Here is an 18,568-nt window from a genome sequence, read left to right on the forward strand (position 1 = left end):
CATCAGCAAATCGACCCAGTATAGCTGACAGGTGTCCTTGCCTGTACCAGGTGAGGATTAATTAATGCTTTAATCACAGCTTTCATTTTTAGTCTGTCAATATGGCCTTTTAAATGTTACCCCAGCTGCACGAGAACCATTTCTAGAAGTGGCTGCTATGTTGTTAGGGTAATGTGTAAAGGACCCTAGGGCTTGTATTTTAAGGGATGTCAGTTTGAGTAAAGCTAAACCCTGTTCCTGATCTGAGACGCTGGAAGTTGGTATATGCTGTACAAAATATAGAAGAGATACTTTGTAGAGTACATTTTACACCAGAGGCAGATGCTAAGAACAATTCTCCAAGTCACTTATATCAGGACAAACCATGTCTGTGTACAATACATAGATATTACAAATTTCCTCTGCCTTAAAACAGACCCTTTGGAATTCCCATAGCCTTGCTGACACAATTAGAGATGGTCCAAGTCCATCCAATGGTCCCAAATAGTAAAAAAAAAATTATTTGCAATATCAGAAGTTGAATCACATGATGTTCCATAAAAACATTGCTGCCCCATGAGCAGAAACAAGCCATCTGAGTCCTAGTCATAATGTGTTCAGCATCAACACTAATTCATGTTTTGTGACTGTATGTGCAAGGATATATGTGGCAGGAAATGATTAGGCGGGGGAACATCAGAGACTCAGTAGTAATGTTCTACTGAATGCTCATGTACTGAAAAGTTGTTTCTGTGGCCCCTTCCGCACATGCAGAATAATACACTTTCAATCCACTTTCACAATTGTTTGCAAGTGGGTTTTTGCTATCCCGCACAGTAAAATCCAGCTGTAAAGTGCATTGAAAGTGGATTGAAAGTGCATTATTTTGCATATGCGGAAGGGACCAGTAGGTACAAAATGAACCATTCTTTTCTCTAAATTCCTCTTTTGTTTATGTCTCCTGACTTCTTGTTTAAAACAGACCAAAATTGCATCCCTTTGTGTTATAGACTTTTTGTCAACTGGAAAATGATTTATTTATTTATTTATTTTTTAAACTTATATACTGCCCAACCCCCGAAGGGCTCTTCAGCCACACACATCATAGAATTTAGAAGCCACACACATCATAGATTCAGCCACACACATCATAGAAAAAGCACTGGTTTCCCCAATAACCCCCCACGAGACTAAAACATATACATTCACTGTATGCATATATCTAAATGTTATTATTTTACACTTTGCTCTGCTTCTTCCAAAGTTGATCAATGGCTATCCAGCCCTATTTTATCCTTGCAAAAATGTTGCGAGATAGGTTAGGCTGACAGAATGTTTCACAGCAAAATGGGGATTGGAATTTTGGTTCTCTCGGATTCTGACACTAACCACTACACCATACTGTTTGTGTGCTTAGGTTGTTACGTGCATACTTTATCAAAACAGCTGCTTTTTATCTCAAGCTGGATTCGAATGAGAAGTTTTTAATAAGATTTTTTCCCATGAAAGAAAGTAATAAATAAGTGAGATAATGGCTAGACACGTGGGTCAGAACATAGGAGTGGGTCCCACATGCCTAGCCATTATCCAGTTTATTTATTCAGTTACTTCTCAAAAATCATTGTGTATGTATATGAAAATTAAATATAGCTTGTATTTTGAAAGTATACTTACTGTCCTGTATTTGATTGTAGTCTGTAGAGGAGAAGAGTCCAATGAGAAGGCATGGTGGTAAGAACTACTAGGCACAGTTTGCCAGTGAGAAGCATGCTGTGCTAGTGTACCATCTGGATTTGTCAGCAAGTTGTGGGTGTTGTTCATGCAACATTAAGGCTGATCAGCTAGTCTGAACTTGAAGTGTTCCAGAAGAGTGCAAAATTCCTGCAGGTTAGCATATGGTTAGCCCTGCCTTTTGGGGAAAGATTCAGATATAAGTCCACACACTGCTTCTGAGTATTGTATATATCTTTGCTGTCTCTAAAACTCATATGTAGCAAAAGTAAACTGTGTGGAACTGGCAGTGTTTCCAGGGATGAGTCGATGGTGGTGTCTGAGGATGTAGGGAAGGCAATATTGTCATGAGTCAGACAGAGAACAGAGAAAGTGTGGTTCTTCAGAATACATATGAAGACGTTGCAGTGGCTGGTTCCTAAGACAGTCCAAAGTGAGAAAAGGTTTCTTCAATTCTCATGGTCTTTTATGCCCCCCAGGACTTGTCTCTTGATACAGAAGTCATTCTAGGCTATGACAGATAAATTTCTGGTTGCCACTCTAAACCCCCTGCTTCTTAAATTTAAGATTGCTTCAAGTACTTGAAAGAGGAGTTCCCACAACATAGCAATCTGTCCCATGTGTGACTTGACTGCTCTTTGCTAAAATATTTGATAATAAAGTGAATAGGTGTCTTACTTATAGGCGAAATAAAAAGAGAGAACCATGATTTCAACAATTTAAAATAAGAATGGTGATATAAGTTAATGCTTTATGTGGATGGTATAGGTCTCTTGAGTCTCTCTATGCTCCTTTTCATTAATCTGATAGTAATTAAATGTAGAAAAAGCAGTTATACTAACCTTTAATGATGCCTTGGGTGACATCGGTACACCAAACTAGATATTGAAGATGATTATAGCCTTCAAAATATTACTTAGGTATAAAGAAAGTCAAAATAACAATAATATTATTGAGGATAACTTTAAACCAGTGGCATATGACATTGAACAAAAGCTTGTGTCATAGAAATGATTTAACCTATCCATCTTGGGACCTACTGATGCCAATAAGATGCTGTTAATACCAAAATTGATTATGAGTCAAAGGAAAAATCTTTGGACTAAAGAAATCAAGTTTACAGAATGTCAATATTAAGAGATACAAAATTTTTGATGGCATATCAAATCTAAAGATATAACAAAGGTTATAATGAGAAGTATAGGAAATGTCAGAATATGGATGCTGCATTCCACCTATGATGCACAGGTAAGAAAATACTGGATGGAGATACATGATGACATTCAAAACCATTTAAAACTCAAATGTTATTAAATATTGTACCAAGTTATATTCCAAAAAAATACAACAAATTATTTAAGTACACGATGAAGACGGCAAGATTAACATATACAGCAAAATGGAAGAAAGAGAAATAATGAATGGATGAATAAATTAACAGAATTTGTGGTAATAGCAAAACTAACATCCTTTAAACATAATAGATCAATTCCAGAATTTCAAGTAAAATGGGACTTTAAAAAATTACATACCGGTAGCTAAAAATTAGAAATAAAGTTAAATAAAGTTAAACCAAAATAGAAGACAGATTTAGACAAATATATATTTTATAATACATATGTTGGTAGACATGGAGATATATTGAAAAGATAGTAGTAATATAATTTTTAAATGTAAATTTAGATAGTAAGCTCTATAGGAACTGTTAAGAATCTGAAAGTCTATGTCTATGTCTACTTTGGGTACTGAATTTTTAAAAAATACTGAAATTGATAGAATATCCCTTTTGATGATATTAGTGACAATATTTTAAAAGAGTGACAAGCAGTGACATAGATATAGATTTTTTATGGGGGGGTTGGGGGGCATGACCATGCACCACACACCTGTGGGGGTGTGGCCATGCCTCCCCAAACCCCTCAGTGCTTATAAAAGCAGCTCTCCAAGGCCAGGGACTCCCCTGCCCCACCTCGCCCCCATCAGCTGGGCTCCCGGCTGGCAGCCAGCAGTCCCTTCAAAGGCGTAGCTAGGAAAAATGGAGCCCAGTGCAAAATCTGAGTTTTGCGGGGGGGGGGGGCTCCATGGGCAGCTGCTGTGATGCTGGAATCCACCCACAAACAGCATCACTTTAAATGGTGTTTAGACTAGGGAGCCCAGATTCTCCTTTTCAATCCACCCTAAAGGGAGAATCTGGGGTCCCCAGTTAAAACAACATTTAAAGTGATGGAGTTTTGGGGTGGATTATCCCCCACCCTGAAATAGCATCACTTTCAATGTTTAAACTGGGGACCTCAGATTCTCCCTTTAAATCCATGGCGAGGGGGGATTTAAAAGAAGAATCTGGGGAAATTTGGGGGGTGGTGTCTGCTGTCAGGGGTGCAATTGTTAAGCTAGCCACACCAAACTTTCAGGGTATCTTTAGGAGACTCTCCTGATAATACCACCCAGGTTTGGTGAAGTTTGAATGTAGCCCCAATGGTGTAGCCCCCATCGTCTATTAGCTCCCATTGGAAACAATGGGGGATGGGGCACCCCCTTTGGGAGTCCATAACTTTAGACTCCATGAACCAAACCTCACCAAACCTGGGTGGTATCATCAGGAGAGTCTCCCAAGAAATTCCTGAAATTATGGTGCTGCTAGCCTAAATGTTCCGCCCCTGCAGGCCAAAAACCAAAAAACACTAAAAATACAAAAAAACACAAAAGGGGGTGGAGCTTTGGACATGTAATGGGTGGGGGTTGAATCTGAGGAACCCCCCCTTACCTACATCCTTGATGACAAGGAATCTTTCACAAATTTATCTTGAGATCTAAGATACCCAAAAGAAGATGGATGATTGCTCATTCAACAAGGTCCTCAGTGCTATCCTTGATATCAGAACCAATCATGATGCTGCTAAGCTAATTTGGGCTTGAAGGTGGTTGAATATTGACAGCAGATCATCAGAACTGGCAATTTAACTGAGATTAAAATGCCACTTAAAACTCTGGGCAGAGAGAGGCAAGGAGAATAGTTTACAATAATAGCCATCTTATAACTAATACCCCTTTACTAGTAAAAAAAAGAAGCTTTCTCCAGATATCTTGCCTCTAGCATCAACAACCAGATATTTAGAAAAGCATCAGAAGTTTCAGTTTGCTACCTTGGGTAAATGGGAAAGATTTAACCTACATTGTTATAAGGACTTGGTGTCTCAGAGGGATATTGTGAGGAAAACCAGTAATTGTCATATATCATAGTTTATTTAATTGAGTATCTGCAGATAAAAACTTATTCTGGGCAAAACAACTTACATCTGGTATACCCTTAAGGCAAATAAATGAATTTGAAGACTTACACCTCCAACCAGATTGGGCGGGTGGGCCAGGCGGCACTGCTCCAGTGCCTCCTCACCCTCTCCAAAGGGCTTCTCCATGGTGCAGGAAGCCCAAAGTCAGACAAAAATGTGGTTTATCTCCAAGGCTGGTTCCATTGGTGAGTTGGCAGTGGAACCAAGTAAGGGTAGGATCCACCCCCTGATCCACCCCTGCCATGCCAGCGCAGCTTTCTGTGCCTGAAGGCCTAGGGAAGGGCAAGGGATTCTGGGTTGAATGCCGCAGAGCCGTGTGGCACCTGCCTGGTAAGTTGTCCCTCCCTCTGCATTGGGCTAAATTTGTAGCCTCAGAATTATTTTCTTTCAAAGCTGTATCACTTGATTATTGTACCTACTGCTACAAGTAACCATACTCCTAAGTGGGTTCACTAGGCTATGAAAATGAAGATGTCTAGCATTTGCTTTGTCTCAAGGTTCTTCGTTTTATGTCTGTTTCAGCTTGAAAGAAAAATCTTTAAAATAATTTTCAGTTATATCTTATGCCAAAATTGATTACAAAGATTTATAATTCATGTGTTGGCAATTGCTGGTCAAGCCACACTGGTTTTGCCTAAGAGCTGTGGACTATTGGGTTGCAGTGGCATAGCATCAATGGAGTGAGGGTGTGTGTGTGATGCCCAGGGCGGAGCCATGGCAGGAGCGTGGCTGGACTGCGGAGCGGGTGTGGTGGGGACGTTCCGGGATGGGGCGGGGGCGGGTGCCGCCGCAGCAGGGGCACAGGCCGCATGTGTCCTGGGCGCAGTTACCTCTTGCTACACCCCTGTTGGGTTGAAGTAATTGACTTGCTAAGCTATGGTTTATACAGGCATATTCCAAGACACCTCAAATTCTATTGGTGATTATATAACTTCATTTATGGAAAACTCACAACTCATATTTTTAACTTCAATTACAACAGCAAGATTACATTTTGCACAGTGTTGGAACTGAAAGACTCTCCAAGTATACAGGCATGGCTGGATAAATTGGATGATAATTACCAGATCTTACTTTTCTAGTAAATGGTAGGAACTTCCATTGATGTGGTCTGATTTTCTGAAAATTATGAATTGCATTCAAGTAAAATATGCTAACATTGCTTGAATTTGATTTGTAGGTTAGTTTTCTTTGTGAAGTAATATAGTTAAAAAAGAATACTGAGTACAGCTATGTGGTACACTTCCATTTCAATAACACCACTTTCCTGAATGCAAGCTCCATTAAATAGACCTGAGTGGAAGCCTAAGTAGACCACAGAATTTCTCTCCTTATATAGCAAATTCTTGGCTAGAGATTTTTTTTAAAAATCTGGGTTTCAGATTTTTCTGTTAATCAGGGTGTGTTCAAATATATGATTACCAAATTCCAGTTTTCTCTCATTGTTTCAATTACTGTAAAAAAACCTTTTCAGATTCACAAACCAAACCTAAGCATCTCTCACTGTCTTTCCTTACAGTGGAACCTTAAACAGAATTAAGACCTAAATCCATTAATGTCAATGGGTGTAGAAGGGTACAACAGAATTACACTGAACTTGAAAATAACAGGTGTTTCAAAACAGACCATTTGTTATTATAACTATATAGAATTGTCAACATCCTGGAGAAGTGTACTGTTTTTTACAAAAACAAAAACATCACTTGACCATTTCCACACACTGAAGCTCTGTTAAAGAGTCACAACATATTTTTCTCCTGGTTGCTGGCAACGCTTCTCAATTGTTTACAATTGTTTGCAAGTGGATTTTCTGTTCTACATTGAAGGTGGATTGAAAGCGCATTATTCAGCATGTGTGGAAGGGGACTATGAGAATCTAAATTTCCTGGCTTATTACCAATATTCGTAACTATTAGGTTCAAATTAGATGTTATTCAGCTGTTTAAAAGTCCTGTGAGGGCAACGCGGAGAAACTCTTGTCCCCTCTTCCACCTTTTTCCAGTGCCGAAACATCTCCCTGCAGGAGGAGGCAGAGGCGTAGCAAGGGGGGAAAGTGCCCAGTGCACCGGTGAATCCTCCGCCCCTGCCCCGCCCCAGAATGCCCCCGCCACACCCCCGCCAAGTCCTCACCACACCCCCACAGGGTGTATACCTGGTGCGTCGCACCCCCTGCCCCCTAGGAGCTAAGCCTCCGGGAGAAGGGAGGCTACTAGTCAGATCAGGATTGGGTCCTTGCAGCATTTTTTAAATGACCTGCAACTGTAAATTCAGGTATAAAATGGTGGTGACATCCACAAGTTGCACCTGTAAACCTGTCACATCTAACCTGACCCTTAGTAAACAGCATTCCTGTTTCTTCAGATTTCTGAACCTGAACAGGTTTGATTTTTCTCTCAGAATCCTTTAATATTAGCAGAATTGAGGTTTGGCCTTTTCCACAGGGAGACTGTTCTCAATATAATTTGCATTTCCATGGCAACTAGTCTCCACAAATTTGAGAAACCTGTGGCAGATGGACTATTAGGTGCCCCCCCTCCGGAGTTCTGCAAGTGTTGCTTTATTTGCTTTGTTTTCATTAAAATGGTCTGTGTATCCTGTGGGGCTTAGTCTTATTGTGCTAAAATAAGCAGTCTAGATTTCTGGTTACAAAAAACGGTCAGAAAGAAAATCTTCTAGAACCACGTGAAGCTTCACCAATGAAGCATAGTGAGGGTAGGAAAACTTACAGTGCTGTGATATCATATCACATGTTTTGCACTGCTGTATGTTATGACGGAAAGTGAATGAGGAGATGTGGGGCAACTGTTGCCAACCTCCAGATTGGACCTGGGAATCCCCTGGAATTACAGTTTACCTCCAGACTACAGAGATCACTTCTCCTGGTAAAAAAAATGGATGCTTTGGAGGGTGGACTCTATGGCATTATAAACTGTGGAGGTCCCTGTACTTACCAAGCTCTTTCCCCAAATTTCCAGGAGTTTCCTTATCTGGATCTGGCAGCCCTCTCCCCCCCATCTCCCCCCCCCCCCCGTTCTGCTTTGGTGGCCATCAGGGGCCTGGCTGGCAACCCCTGCTTTTTTTTGAGTGGCAGCCAGAATGTGAAGTTTTTGCTTAATCGCTATGCAAGTAACATAGGAACACATATGGCTGAAATTAAATACACCAGGATGTTTTGGGTTATGCTTCTTCAGAGGAATTCAAAAGTGCGGTTTTAGCCTCACAGCAACCTTATATGAGAAGCAAGTCTGACAGAGATCGATTTGACCGAGGTCACTCAGCAAGCATTACTTCTCAGTGGGGATTTGAACCTGAATTTTTCAAGACCAGATCTGAAACTGTGCAACGCTGGAACAAAGCAGCTATTGTGGAAATACAGATTCAGTCTAGCTCTGTGCACTATGTGCTTGCAAAGGCCTTGGTACCCTCCCCAGAGATTAGATGATTGCCATCATTGCTTCCACCCACCTGCCCTCCCACCCAGCCAGGTACTAGAGCCTGTTGGGTGGAGAAAGTGTCACTGAATGATTCTCACATCCCCCTCTCCTGCTGTTGGAGAGGCAGATGCGATTAAGACAAAGGCACAGAAAAAAAAGTTGTAAAAGATAAAAAATGGATTGGTGGCCACTCTGTGGAGATGCAATGAAATATTTATTTCCCTTCAACCAAATTAAGCCCTTGGTCCTCTGGGTGAATGGGGTATTAATAGTGCAAATCACACACAGGCAAAAAACAATTCTTAGCCTCCCACAGCTAAGAGAGCCAGCAAGTAGCCAGTGTCCTCTGCCTAGTTATTGCAGCTACTTCATTTCTGTAGCAGGCTCTCTTTTTGTCAAACCCCACTCACTGCTGTGCCTGACTGACATGTGACCCAGAACGAGGCTTTCCAGCAGGGACTTTTTGTGCGTGGGCATGTTTCGAAATGCAGATTTCAATGAACCCTTTTTACTTTGTTCCTCAAACCCCGTTGCTTTCCCATTTAAGTTAAGATTCATATTCACACTCAAATTGCCCTCCTCCCAGCCCCATCAGGAAAACCAGCTATTCACTCTTCTCCTCAGAGGCCCTGAAGTCCCTTTCCTGTATTTATCCCTTTCCAGTATATGTGTGTATTTGTATGTCTTTCAGTCACTATGCATATATATATTAAATATGTGAACTGGGGGTGGAGATTTTTCTGGATTGATTAGACTCTGAAGAAATATAACTAACTTCTAAGGGGCATGGCTATTGCTTAGCTGGCGATGTGAAAGCTGGGTGAGGAGGAGAAATATTTTTCCTTCTCATCTCTAAGATGCAGATTTACAAGTAGAGGACTAAAAATGGGGGGGGGATCTCATTTTCCCATCTCTGTATCCTGTTTTACTCCCCCGCCCGCCCTCACATGCCTGCAGCCTCTCTCCTTTTCTGCATAAACTTTCTGTTTCTCCCCCTGGCAGTTCCTGCACCTCCCCCCACCACCTTTTTCTGTTCCCTTCTCCCATGTTTTCAGACTTTCCTTAAAAAATATTTTTTTTGCTCTTCTTCCTCCAGTTTTGGGAGCCAGTGTAGTTGTTAAAAGTGGTGGACACTAATCTGGACAAACTGGTTCGATCCCCCACTCTACCTAAAGCTTGCTCCCAGTTCTCTTAGAACTCTCTCAGCCCATGCAGAGGAAGGCAATGGCAAAGCACCTCTTTTGCCTTGAAAGCCCTACAGGATCACCACAAGTCAGCTGCGAGTTGACAGCGTGCATCCCTCCAGATTTACCTCCAGTTGCTCCTATCTTTTGCCTTTTTAAGTTTGTCTTTCTGTCCCACCTAACCAATCTTTGTCAGTACTGGTTAGAGGTTTCCTAAACCCCAAGAGTGCCAGCAATGAGCTCTCACAACATAGTCTCACGTTGATGGTATTCTTTTCTTAAAGACTCAAACATTGCTTCTATGATTTTAGGATTCTGAAACCCCGAGAATGTATTTTTATTTAATATTTTCCTTTTCGGGAGGGGGCAAACCTGGTGGTTCTTGCATACTAGTAGAAACATGTGTGTATAGACACATGGTCGTGCAGATTCACAGTCTAAGGTCAGTGGTCAGTATTATATAATTATAACAAGAAAATGTACCGATTTTATACCAGAGGTACAGTATCTCTATAAATTTAAAATATGAGGTCAATATATGCCTGTTTCCCAAAGTGTTTTGTTCCCTCCTCTGCTAGCATTGTGGCATTTATTTTTACCACCACTGCGGAATGCTGAGTAACCAGTCTATCTCCTGAAAGAAGCCTATTCCAAATAATGGGTATAACTTCACCTAAATGAAATGGGTAGACTTGTGGTGAACAGAATGGAGTTCGCATTTGCAAACCAGGTTAAGAATTTGGGAGTGCTCATGGACCCGGCCCTGCTTTTTAAAAAGCAGTTTGGTGTAGTGGCCAAGAGTGCCTTCTAGCAGCTTCATTTGGTTCACTGGTATATTTAGACCCTGACATACTAATCTATGGTTTTGTAACCTTGTAGTTAGCTGGATTAGTGTAAGTGTGCTTTACATTGGTTTGACTTCGGGGGAGGGGCAGTGGCTCAGTGTAAGGCAAGGAAAAGGACTAGGCTTAATCCCTGGCATCTCCAGTTAAAAGGATCAGGTTGTAAGTAATATAAGAGGCCTTTACCTGAAACCCTAAAGAGCCACTTTCAATCTGTGCAAATAATATTGACCTTGGTGGACAAATGGTTTGATCTAGTATCAGGCAGCTTCATGTGTTCACAGCACATACTGATATGAAGACAACCCAGACATTGCACCTGGTTCAGAATGCTGTGGCCCAGTTAATACCTGGGTCTAGCTGACAGGAATGTATGTTGCCTATTTTAAAACAGCTACATTGCTGACAGTTGGTTTCTGGGTTTGAGAAGATATTGGTTCTGTGCAATAAGAAAAAAAATTGTCAGTCCATGGAGGGCAGGTCAACCCAATGCTTTTAAATGGCCAGCGGACCCATCTTCCGAGTGGCTAAGATTCTCTTATGTGTGTCTTTGTAGCTACAAAGATAGCTCCTCAATTTTTTTTAAAATAGGGAAACAATATATTGCCAGAATTGGCAGGACCAGCTGAGTACAACTATGTTCTTTTTGGGCTGAAAAGGCACCCAGGATTGGAGCCTGCAGAGCAAATGTCCTGGGGCAACCTTCAGCAAATGGAGGCAGGGAGAATCCCTTCAGCTTCACACAAAATGTGGGGTGAAACTGGCCAGGGAGCAAAACGGTCGGGTGGGAAACATAAGACACCTCCTGAGTTCTGCATTCTGCACAGCCAGCCAGGAGACGTTTTGCAGACAACTGATGGGGAAAAGGTGCACTTTGGAGTGTTTTTTAAAAAAAGACATCTTGAGCAGAAATAAGGAATCTTAAAAACCTCTTGTGAAAAAGGCTGTGCAGAGTACCTTCCCAGAACGTATTTTTGGTGTCCTCAGGATATCTTATTTCAGCTGTGCGGAATGGACCAGTGTGATACAAAGTGTAAGGTCTTCTGTGTTTCTACAACTGGGGAATAATAAGAATGGGTTTAACAGTAACGTTTTGATTTATTTTAACTAATATACAGAATAAAGAAGGAAAAATATTTCTCTACCTGGACACATTTCTCTACCTGGACAAAAAAATTCTGGAATCAGGCACAGATTTAATAGTATGCAGAATTCTTGGTGCAAAATATTTATTTATTCACTTCATTGCCCTTCCCATTTTTTCCCGACGAGGACCCAAGCAGCATAGATCATTGTCCTCTCATTCATTTTATCCTCCCAACAGCCTTACTAGGTAGGTTAAGTTAACAGTATATGACTAATCTAAAAAAGCTTCCATGGCAAAGTAGGGATTACACCTGGTCTCCCAGAGCCTACTCCAATGCTTTAATCATTACAACCTGACTTCTTCTCGTGGATTTATGGTTTTTCAGTTCATATTCATGGTTTGTTTATTTTTAAAAGTTTACAGTTCATACAACAATGGTAGCTGCTGGTTTTATAACCTAATCACATCAAATGTCCCGTATTGACGGGGTGTATATAGAAAATTCTATAGAAAATTAAATGATACAAAAATCACATTTATGTTTATCTTTCCTTCATTAAAATGCATTAGTATTGGCAAATGATGCCATTTGTTCTGGGAACATTTGATGAGACAGAAGGTTGTTAATGCTTTCCACCAATGGAAAAAATGCCACCATTCAGGAAAAGGCTGTGAAAAATTGAAAGAGGAACATACCAAATGTTTGACTCCCAGGAAACAAATTGTCACTTTCTGTCACAGGGCCTTTTCTCCCTTGCATTCATACTGCTGTTTCTTCCGCAAATGTTGTTTTAACTAGGGATACTTCTCTGGATGCAGCTAATCCTGACCATCTCTGTTTGGAAAGATAAACCTTATGTTTCCCCTCAAACAAAAGTTATTTTTTTCACACTCCATCCTTAAAATGTTGGGCTAGCACAGTTGTCAAACTCGCGGCCCTCCAGATGTTATGGACTACAGTTCCCATCATCCCCTGCCAGCACGAGCAATTGACTATGCTGGCAGGGGATGATGGGAACATCCAATCTGGAAAACCGTGAGTTAAGCTTATAAGAGGAAATTCGAGGCCCTTTCCTTGCAGGCCATAAACGAAAGCGTTCTAGGAAGGACGGCAAAAGCCATCCCAGGGAGCTGTTTGCATAAGGAGGAGTGCCAGTGGTCGCGAAGAGCGCAGCTTTGGAGAACCAGCTCCTGGCGAGGTTTTCAAACAGCGTCTTCCAACGCTGCTATTGAAGCGACAGCGGTAGGAAGGTGCCATTCCCCCAAAATGCCTTACCGTCCCCTCTGACCTTCCGGCGTGTCGCACAGGCCAGGGGACATGCCCCTCCTGCCCTCGCGACTCCAGAGGCTGTCGTGCAGGGCAGGGGCATGTCCTGGCCTATGTGATGCACGGAAGGACAGAGGGATGGTAAAGCGTTCGAGGGGCGAGAAGCACAGCGCAGGCTGCACTGTCTTACCCACCACTACGAAGGACCGTCCGTGTGAGCGTTATGTACCCGATGCACCTGCGAAAGTGACGTCGCGAAACGGCCTCAGATTCAAATTTCCCCTTAGACATGAAGCAGATTGGGTTCACATGACAAACCTGCAAGGAGCTCTAGGCTGAGGGATAGTGATTTGGCCACAGCACCTTAGGGTGTTGTTCTGTGCATAAAATCTTAGTATGCTACTCAATATGCTACTCTGTGCTACCTTCTGGAAGTGTGGGAAGCACATCGTCTCCCTATACTAACCAATCCTTTGGATTACTCTGTCTCCTTGATATACCTAGTATAAGTCAAGAAGATTAAAGAAAACTGGACTCCAGTTTGGGGGGAGCATTGTGCTGAAGGTAGAGAGAAACACAGTGTTGGCTATGGAAAGAGGAAGTCATAGGGCGAGAACTGGAACACAAGAAGGAGATACTTCAGCAAGGGAGATGAGGGGAGGAGTAACCATGAGAGTTATGAGATGGAAATAAGCTGCAACCCCTCCCTTCATCTTTTGTGTGGAATTTCACAGGCAATATATTGGCAGTAAATGCTTTCACAGGAATATCCTTTCTGAACATTTCCACTCTTTAGCATATTAGAAAGTGCTATGTGGCTTTCTTCACCTAAAAATTCTCTTTTTTCCTTCTTCTTCAGAGGAGCTTTCTCAATTGTCAGGAGGTGTGTGAAGGTGTTATCGGGACAAGAGTATGCTGCCAAGATTATAAACACCAAGAAACTCTCAGCTCGAGGTAGGCAATCTCTGGGCTTACAGTACTACATAATATTGGGAATAAATCCTCGGGCCTAGACCTGTTTGCTACTCTGACCAGCGTTTAATATAAAACTCTGCTGTCTTTTTTGCTTTGGATATTGCTCTTGTGATAATTTCCACAGTACATTGTTACACATTAAGAAAAAAGCTGAGGTATGTTTTTGCATATACATTAGAGTAATCACAACTCCCATATTCTGAGGAGTATTTCATTTTCATTATACAGACCAAAGTTTGTTCTAGAGCAGGCCTTATCATTTAATTGAAGGGAATCGCAGGATCCAACCCAATATTACCTGTTTTACATAATGCTGGGGAAGGGAAAGAACAGCCCTGGCTAGTGGAAACATTAGGGATTTAATGCTGGCACCTAGGAACTTATTTTTCATTCCAGCAGGGCAAGTGATCTAGAGTTTTCAACCTCCAGGTGATGCTGGAATAAGGTGACCAGATTTTTACTCCTGCAACGCGGGGCGCGTGGCCGCACCCGTGCAGCCGCAGGAGCACACTGCCTTTTGCAGCGCTCCCCGGTCAGGAAACAGGGAAGCGCCCAGAAGTGAGTCTTGGCAGCAGAGGCATGCGTGGCGCGGAGCCTCCAGCGCTTAGCCGCACTGCCTCAACAGGGGAGCGCCGCAAAAGGCAGTGCGCTCCTGTGGCCGCGTGCATGCTGCCACTCTGCCGCACTGCCTTCTGGGAAGCTTCCTGTTTCCCCACCCTGTGACAGGGGGGAAACGAGGCGCAACAATCTTGACTGCGCAAGAACACCAGGGATGCTGACTGCAGAGCGCATTGCCTAATGGGGACAATTTTAAAACCCGGCGGGACCCAGCAGGACATTGGCGGAAAGCGTGAGTGTCCCGCCAAAAGCGGGACGGCTGGTCACCTTATGCTGGAAATCTCCAGGCTATTTCCACTGATCTTTGGGCTATTTCAACTGATCTCCAGTATACTGGGTAAAAAAACAATTTGATTTGGAAGGTAGGCTTTTTTGGCATTATATTCTGCTGAAGTCCCTCCTCTCCCAAAAACTCTACCACCAAAATCTCCCGGATTTTCCCTACTTGGAATTGCACCCATAGGAGGATCTTATACAAAAACATGCATATAACTGAGAGCCAAAGTTCCTACCAAAATTGGTCCTTCTCCTAAAACCTCCTGTAACACCACTCCACTACCAGTCTGGCTGCTCATGACTTCTGCTGGCTCATTCTGCTTGCCCCCACTCCCATTTCTCTTTCTTGACTCCCAGAGGCATCAGGAGATCATCTACAGCAGGGGTAGGGAACCTGCGGCTCTCCAGATGTTCAGGAACTACAATTCCCATCAGCCTCTGTCAGCATGGCCAATTGGCCATGCTGGTAGAAACTGATAAATTAGATTCTAGGAATCTGGAAAACCGCAAAATTCCTGATCTACAGTGATGTATTTATTTAGGAACTTTCTGTGCTGCCTCTTCAGGGAATCTGCCTGAGACAGCTTTAAAAAAATAAAAAACATAAATATCATAAAAGTCATTAATTAATACCAGGCATTAGAAAAGCAGCCAGATTGTAAACAACTTAAAACATCGAGCAACTTAAAATGAGGCTTAAATGTTTCTCAGGTTCCAAAAAGAATTGTAGTGGGAACTGATTCTACAACAGTGATGGAGCAGCTGTCAGGATTCAAGTATCAATGTTTCTTGCTTCCTGTAGTTCAAAGTCAGCTTATTTCTCCAGTGATTTTTAAAGCAAGCAAATTAAGAATGTTTTCATATCAGACAGAGATGCTATGGGATCCCAATGCTGTTGTTGCGATTGTTTTCACATCAAAGGTGATATGTGACCCCAAGAGGAATGAGCATTGTGACCACTTTAAGTTTAACATAAAGAAACTATGCATTTTTTTCCTCAGGATCTATCCATTTTGCAAGAGTAGGCTGACTTGTCAAACCTGCAATTCCACCCACAAAAAAAAAAGCTTCAGAAGAGATTTCTTGGGCTGCGAGGGTGTTCGAGAATATCAGGCATCTGCTAGGGTTTTAGTAATGGCTTATGAATTGAACTGCCTTTCAAACTGAGGCCTGCTCCCCACTCACCATAAGCTGCGGGGTCACCTCTTGATAAGACACGGGGATCCTGGACGTTCCCCACATCACCAGCGGCCACTGCGCAGCTGCCCAGAATTTGCCGCTCTCCCACCTCCTTGGCGCGCGTCAAATTAGGTCCTCTTCAAAGAGCAACATTTTCCAAAACCCCGGGGTTGCTGCGGGGTGGTGGGGAACCTCGGCTGTTTACGCGTGGTTGATTCGCTGTGACGCACAGCTTTCCGGCCAATCAGGAAAAAGGATCCTCCATTTTGTTTAGGGAGGGTGTCCCCGTCAGAAAGTGCGCGACATGAAGCTACGTGATGATGTAGACACGAGGCAACATCCTCTTTTACAATGCATGCTCGCGGAAATTGAGACATGTGCACAACGCGACGTGCCAACATTGCTCCCTTTGCTCGAGCTTTACGGCTTTGCGGCTTGGCAGCGCCCATTCACGGCAAAGTGCCGTTTTCTGCCCAATCAATTCGCTGCGGGTAGGTGCGTGTGCGTTGCGAGCCTATCAAAAACAACTTCTCGTGTCAGCCAATCAAAATGGAGGCCCGCCTTCGGCTGGTTGCCACTTCCACGTGTCCATGACGCACATGCGTGCCAGCCAATCAGAACGCTCGATTGCCATGGAACTCCTGCTCTTGTTCCCCCACGTTATTTCCTGAATGGCAAATGAGTGGGGAACAAATGTCTCCGTGGTCAAAAGCCGCGGAGGCTTTTCTATACGGGGTCGCTGCGGCGTTGCACTTAGAAGAGGTAAGTGGGGAGTGGCCCTGACTACAGTGGGAAACCTATGCTTAAAGGTTGGTCAGTTCCTGGCTTCAGCCCTGCTTCTGTGACCCAACAAGCCTTAAAAACTTAGCTGTGGCCCATCTGATTCCATCCCACCCCTGAGAAACTTTGCTTTGCTTCTTTTGCCCTTGCTCTTCGCTCTCTCCAGATTTCTTTCCTTGCATTTTCTGATGAAACTTGAAAGAAGTTGCCAAAGGCCTACACTTTTGCAAAACCTCTTACTTTCTACTCTGCTGCTGCCCTGGAGAAAGTCAGGATATGACAGAAATGGATGAATGTGTGCACCCCTTGTAGGACAGATGAAAGAAGGATTTAGATTAGCAAAATAAATAAGCTTATGAATATACCAGTATATTCCACTGCAATATGATTGCTATCAGAATAATTTCAAATACCTTTCCCTATCTATAGACCTTTGTTGAAACTGATTTAGAATTGGCTTCAGAAAAGATACTGTCAATCTTTATTAGTATGTTTTAAAACATCATAACACAGATTAATGTGGTCATAAATCTCATGTAAGCAGCAATAAAACAGATTTCCATATCGTATAGCAAAACAGACTGGGGCGATATGTTAACAAAATATCCTTCTACAATATATGCTTCAGCCAACTGTGTAGTGTAGGTCAATGAGAGGGGCCAATGAGAGGAAACCAGATGGTGTGCAATGAACTGAGAAGGTTGCTGCAGAAATCAGAAGAAGCAGGGTAAAAAGCAGTCTCTGGGGTGTGTGACAAAGATCACTACAAAAAGAGAAGGGTAGAGAGGTCATCTACATCTAAAACAGTTGCACAAGATTGACTGTGGAGAGCAGCAGATAAAAACTGAGAGTCCGTATCTGTGAATGACCCATGATCAGAAACTCTAAACTGATAATGGTGCAATTTATTTAAGAGATGGAGCAAGTGACATTTAAAAATGGTTAGAAAATTGATGTAAAAATTTCTGGCTTGTAAGACAAGGGGTGCACAAACACCTACTAGTTTGGGTTATACCCTGTTTGCTGATTCTGGACAGAGATATATTTTTCAATTATGAATTCAATAGTTGTTAATCCATTCATGGATGTTTCACTATATTCCTTACTATCTATGCAGTATAGCACAATTAACTTTTAATGTGTGTGTATTTTCATGCTGTTTGATTGAGTTCTATTATTCCCTATAACTGTTCTGCTCAGCAGGGAATTTTTTAAATAAATGGACAATTGAATCCTTCACAGATCTTACAAATCAGTCATCAATAAATATTGTGCTTACATAAAATCTTACCCTTCTGTGTTGGTATAAGTTGTCCTTAGTGATGCTAATAGCTGCTGATCAGTTTGAATCAGCATCATCTTTGTGCATGTGTGGTTTTGGGAAAAGCCGAAATAAACCAGTTTGGGAGGCATTCTCAGGTGCTCAATGCAAACTGAACAGGCTGAGACATCAGCTCACTTCTGATTGCCACATTTGAACATGATAAGTTTGGCCATTGAATGTGTTTGCAGTGAAATTTGCAACATCCCTAAAGTTTTTTCCTGACCTCTAGAAAACTGCTGTCAGTCACAGTATAGAGCATTTTAGTGCATGGGTTCTGACTTTAAAATGGAAGAGCACCTGGCTACTATTAGAGGTATTAGACATGCTTGTTAATAAGTGCAGAATCTCCTGCTCACTGCTACTCATAGGTTGTAACTTCAGTGTGCGCATGTGTAGGAGTAGAATCCTGAAAGAAAAGCAGATTTGTAAAAAGTTTCCAGTGTGCTGGGGTCACATGCTGTAATGCACCAAAGTTTCCAGTGTGCTGGGGTCACATGCTGTAATGCACCAAAGGTTAATGAATTGAAGATCTGTGGTTGCCGACGATATTCTTGGGCCATGCTAAGTTTCTTTGTACGTGAATGAATGAATGGATTTATTTG

General features: G+C 42.3%; 1 protein-coding gene across 2 annotated transcripts in view; it reads left to right on the forward strand.

Annotated features, from left to right (window-relative positions):
• Window positions 1-18,568, forward strand: part of CAMK2A (calcium/calmodulin dependent protein kinase II alpha) — a 185,441-nt gene that overhangs the window by 14,294 nt on the left and 152,579 nt on the right. For both annotated transcript variants that reach the window (XM_048491386.1, XM_048491387.1), the window contains exon 2: window positions 13,674-13,768. In XM_048491386.1, the coding sequence (XP_048347343.1) occupies window positions 13,674-13,768 (95 nt within the window). The remainder of the gene's footprint in view (window positions 1-13,673; window positions 13,769-18,568) is intronic.

Source organism: Sphaerodactylus townsendi, linkage group LG03 (genome assembly GCF_021028975.2).
Source record: "Sphaerodactylus townsendi isolate TG3544 linkage group LG03, MPM_Stown_v2.3, whole genome shotgun sequence".
NCBI classification, from domain to species: Eukaryota; Metazoa; Chordata; class Lepidosauria; order Squamata; family Sphaerodactylidae; genus Sphaerodactylus; species Sphaerodactylus townsendi.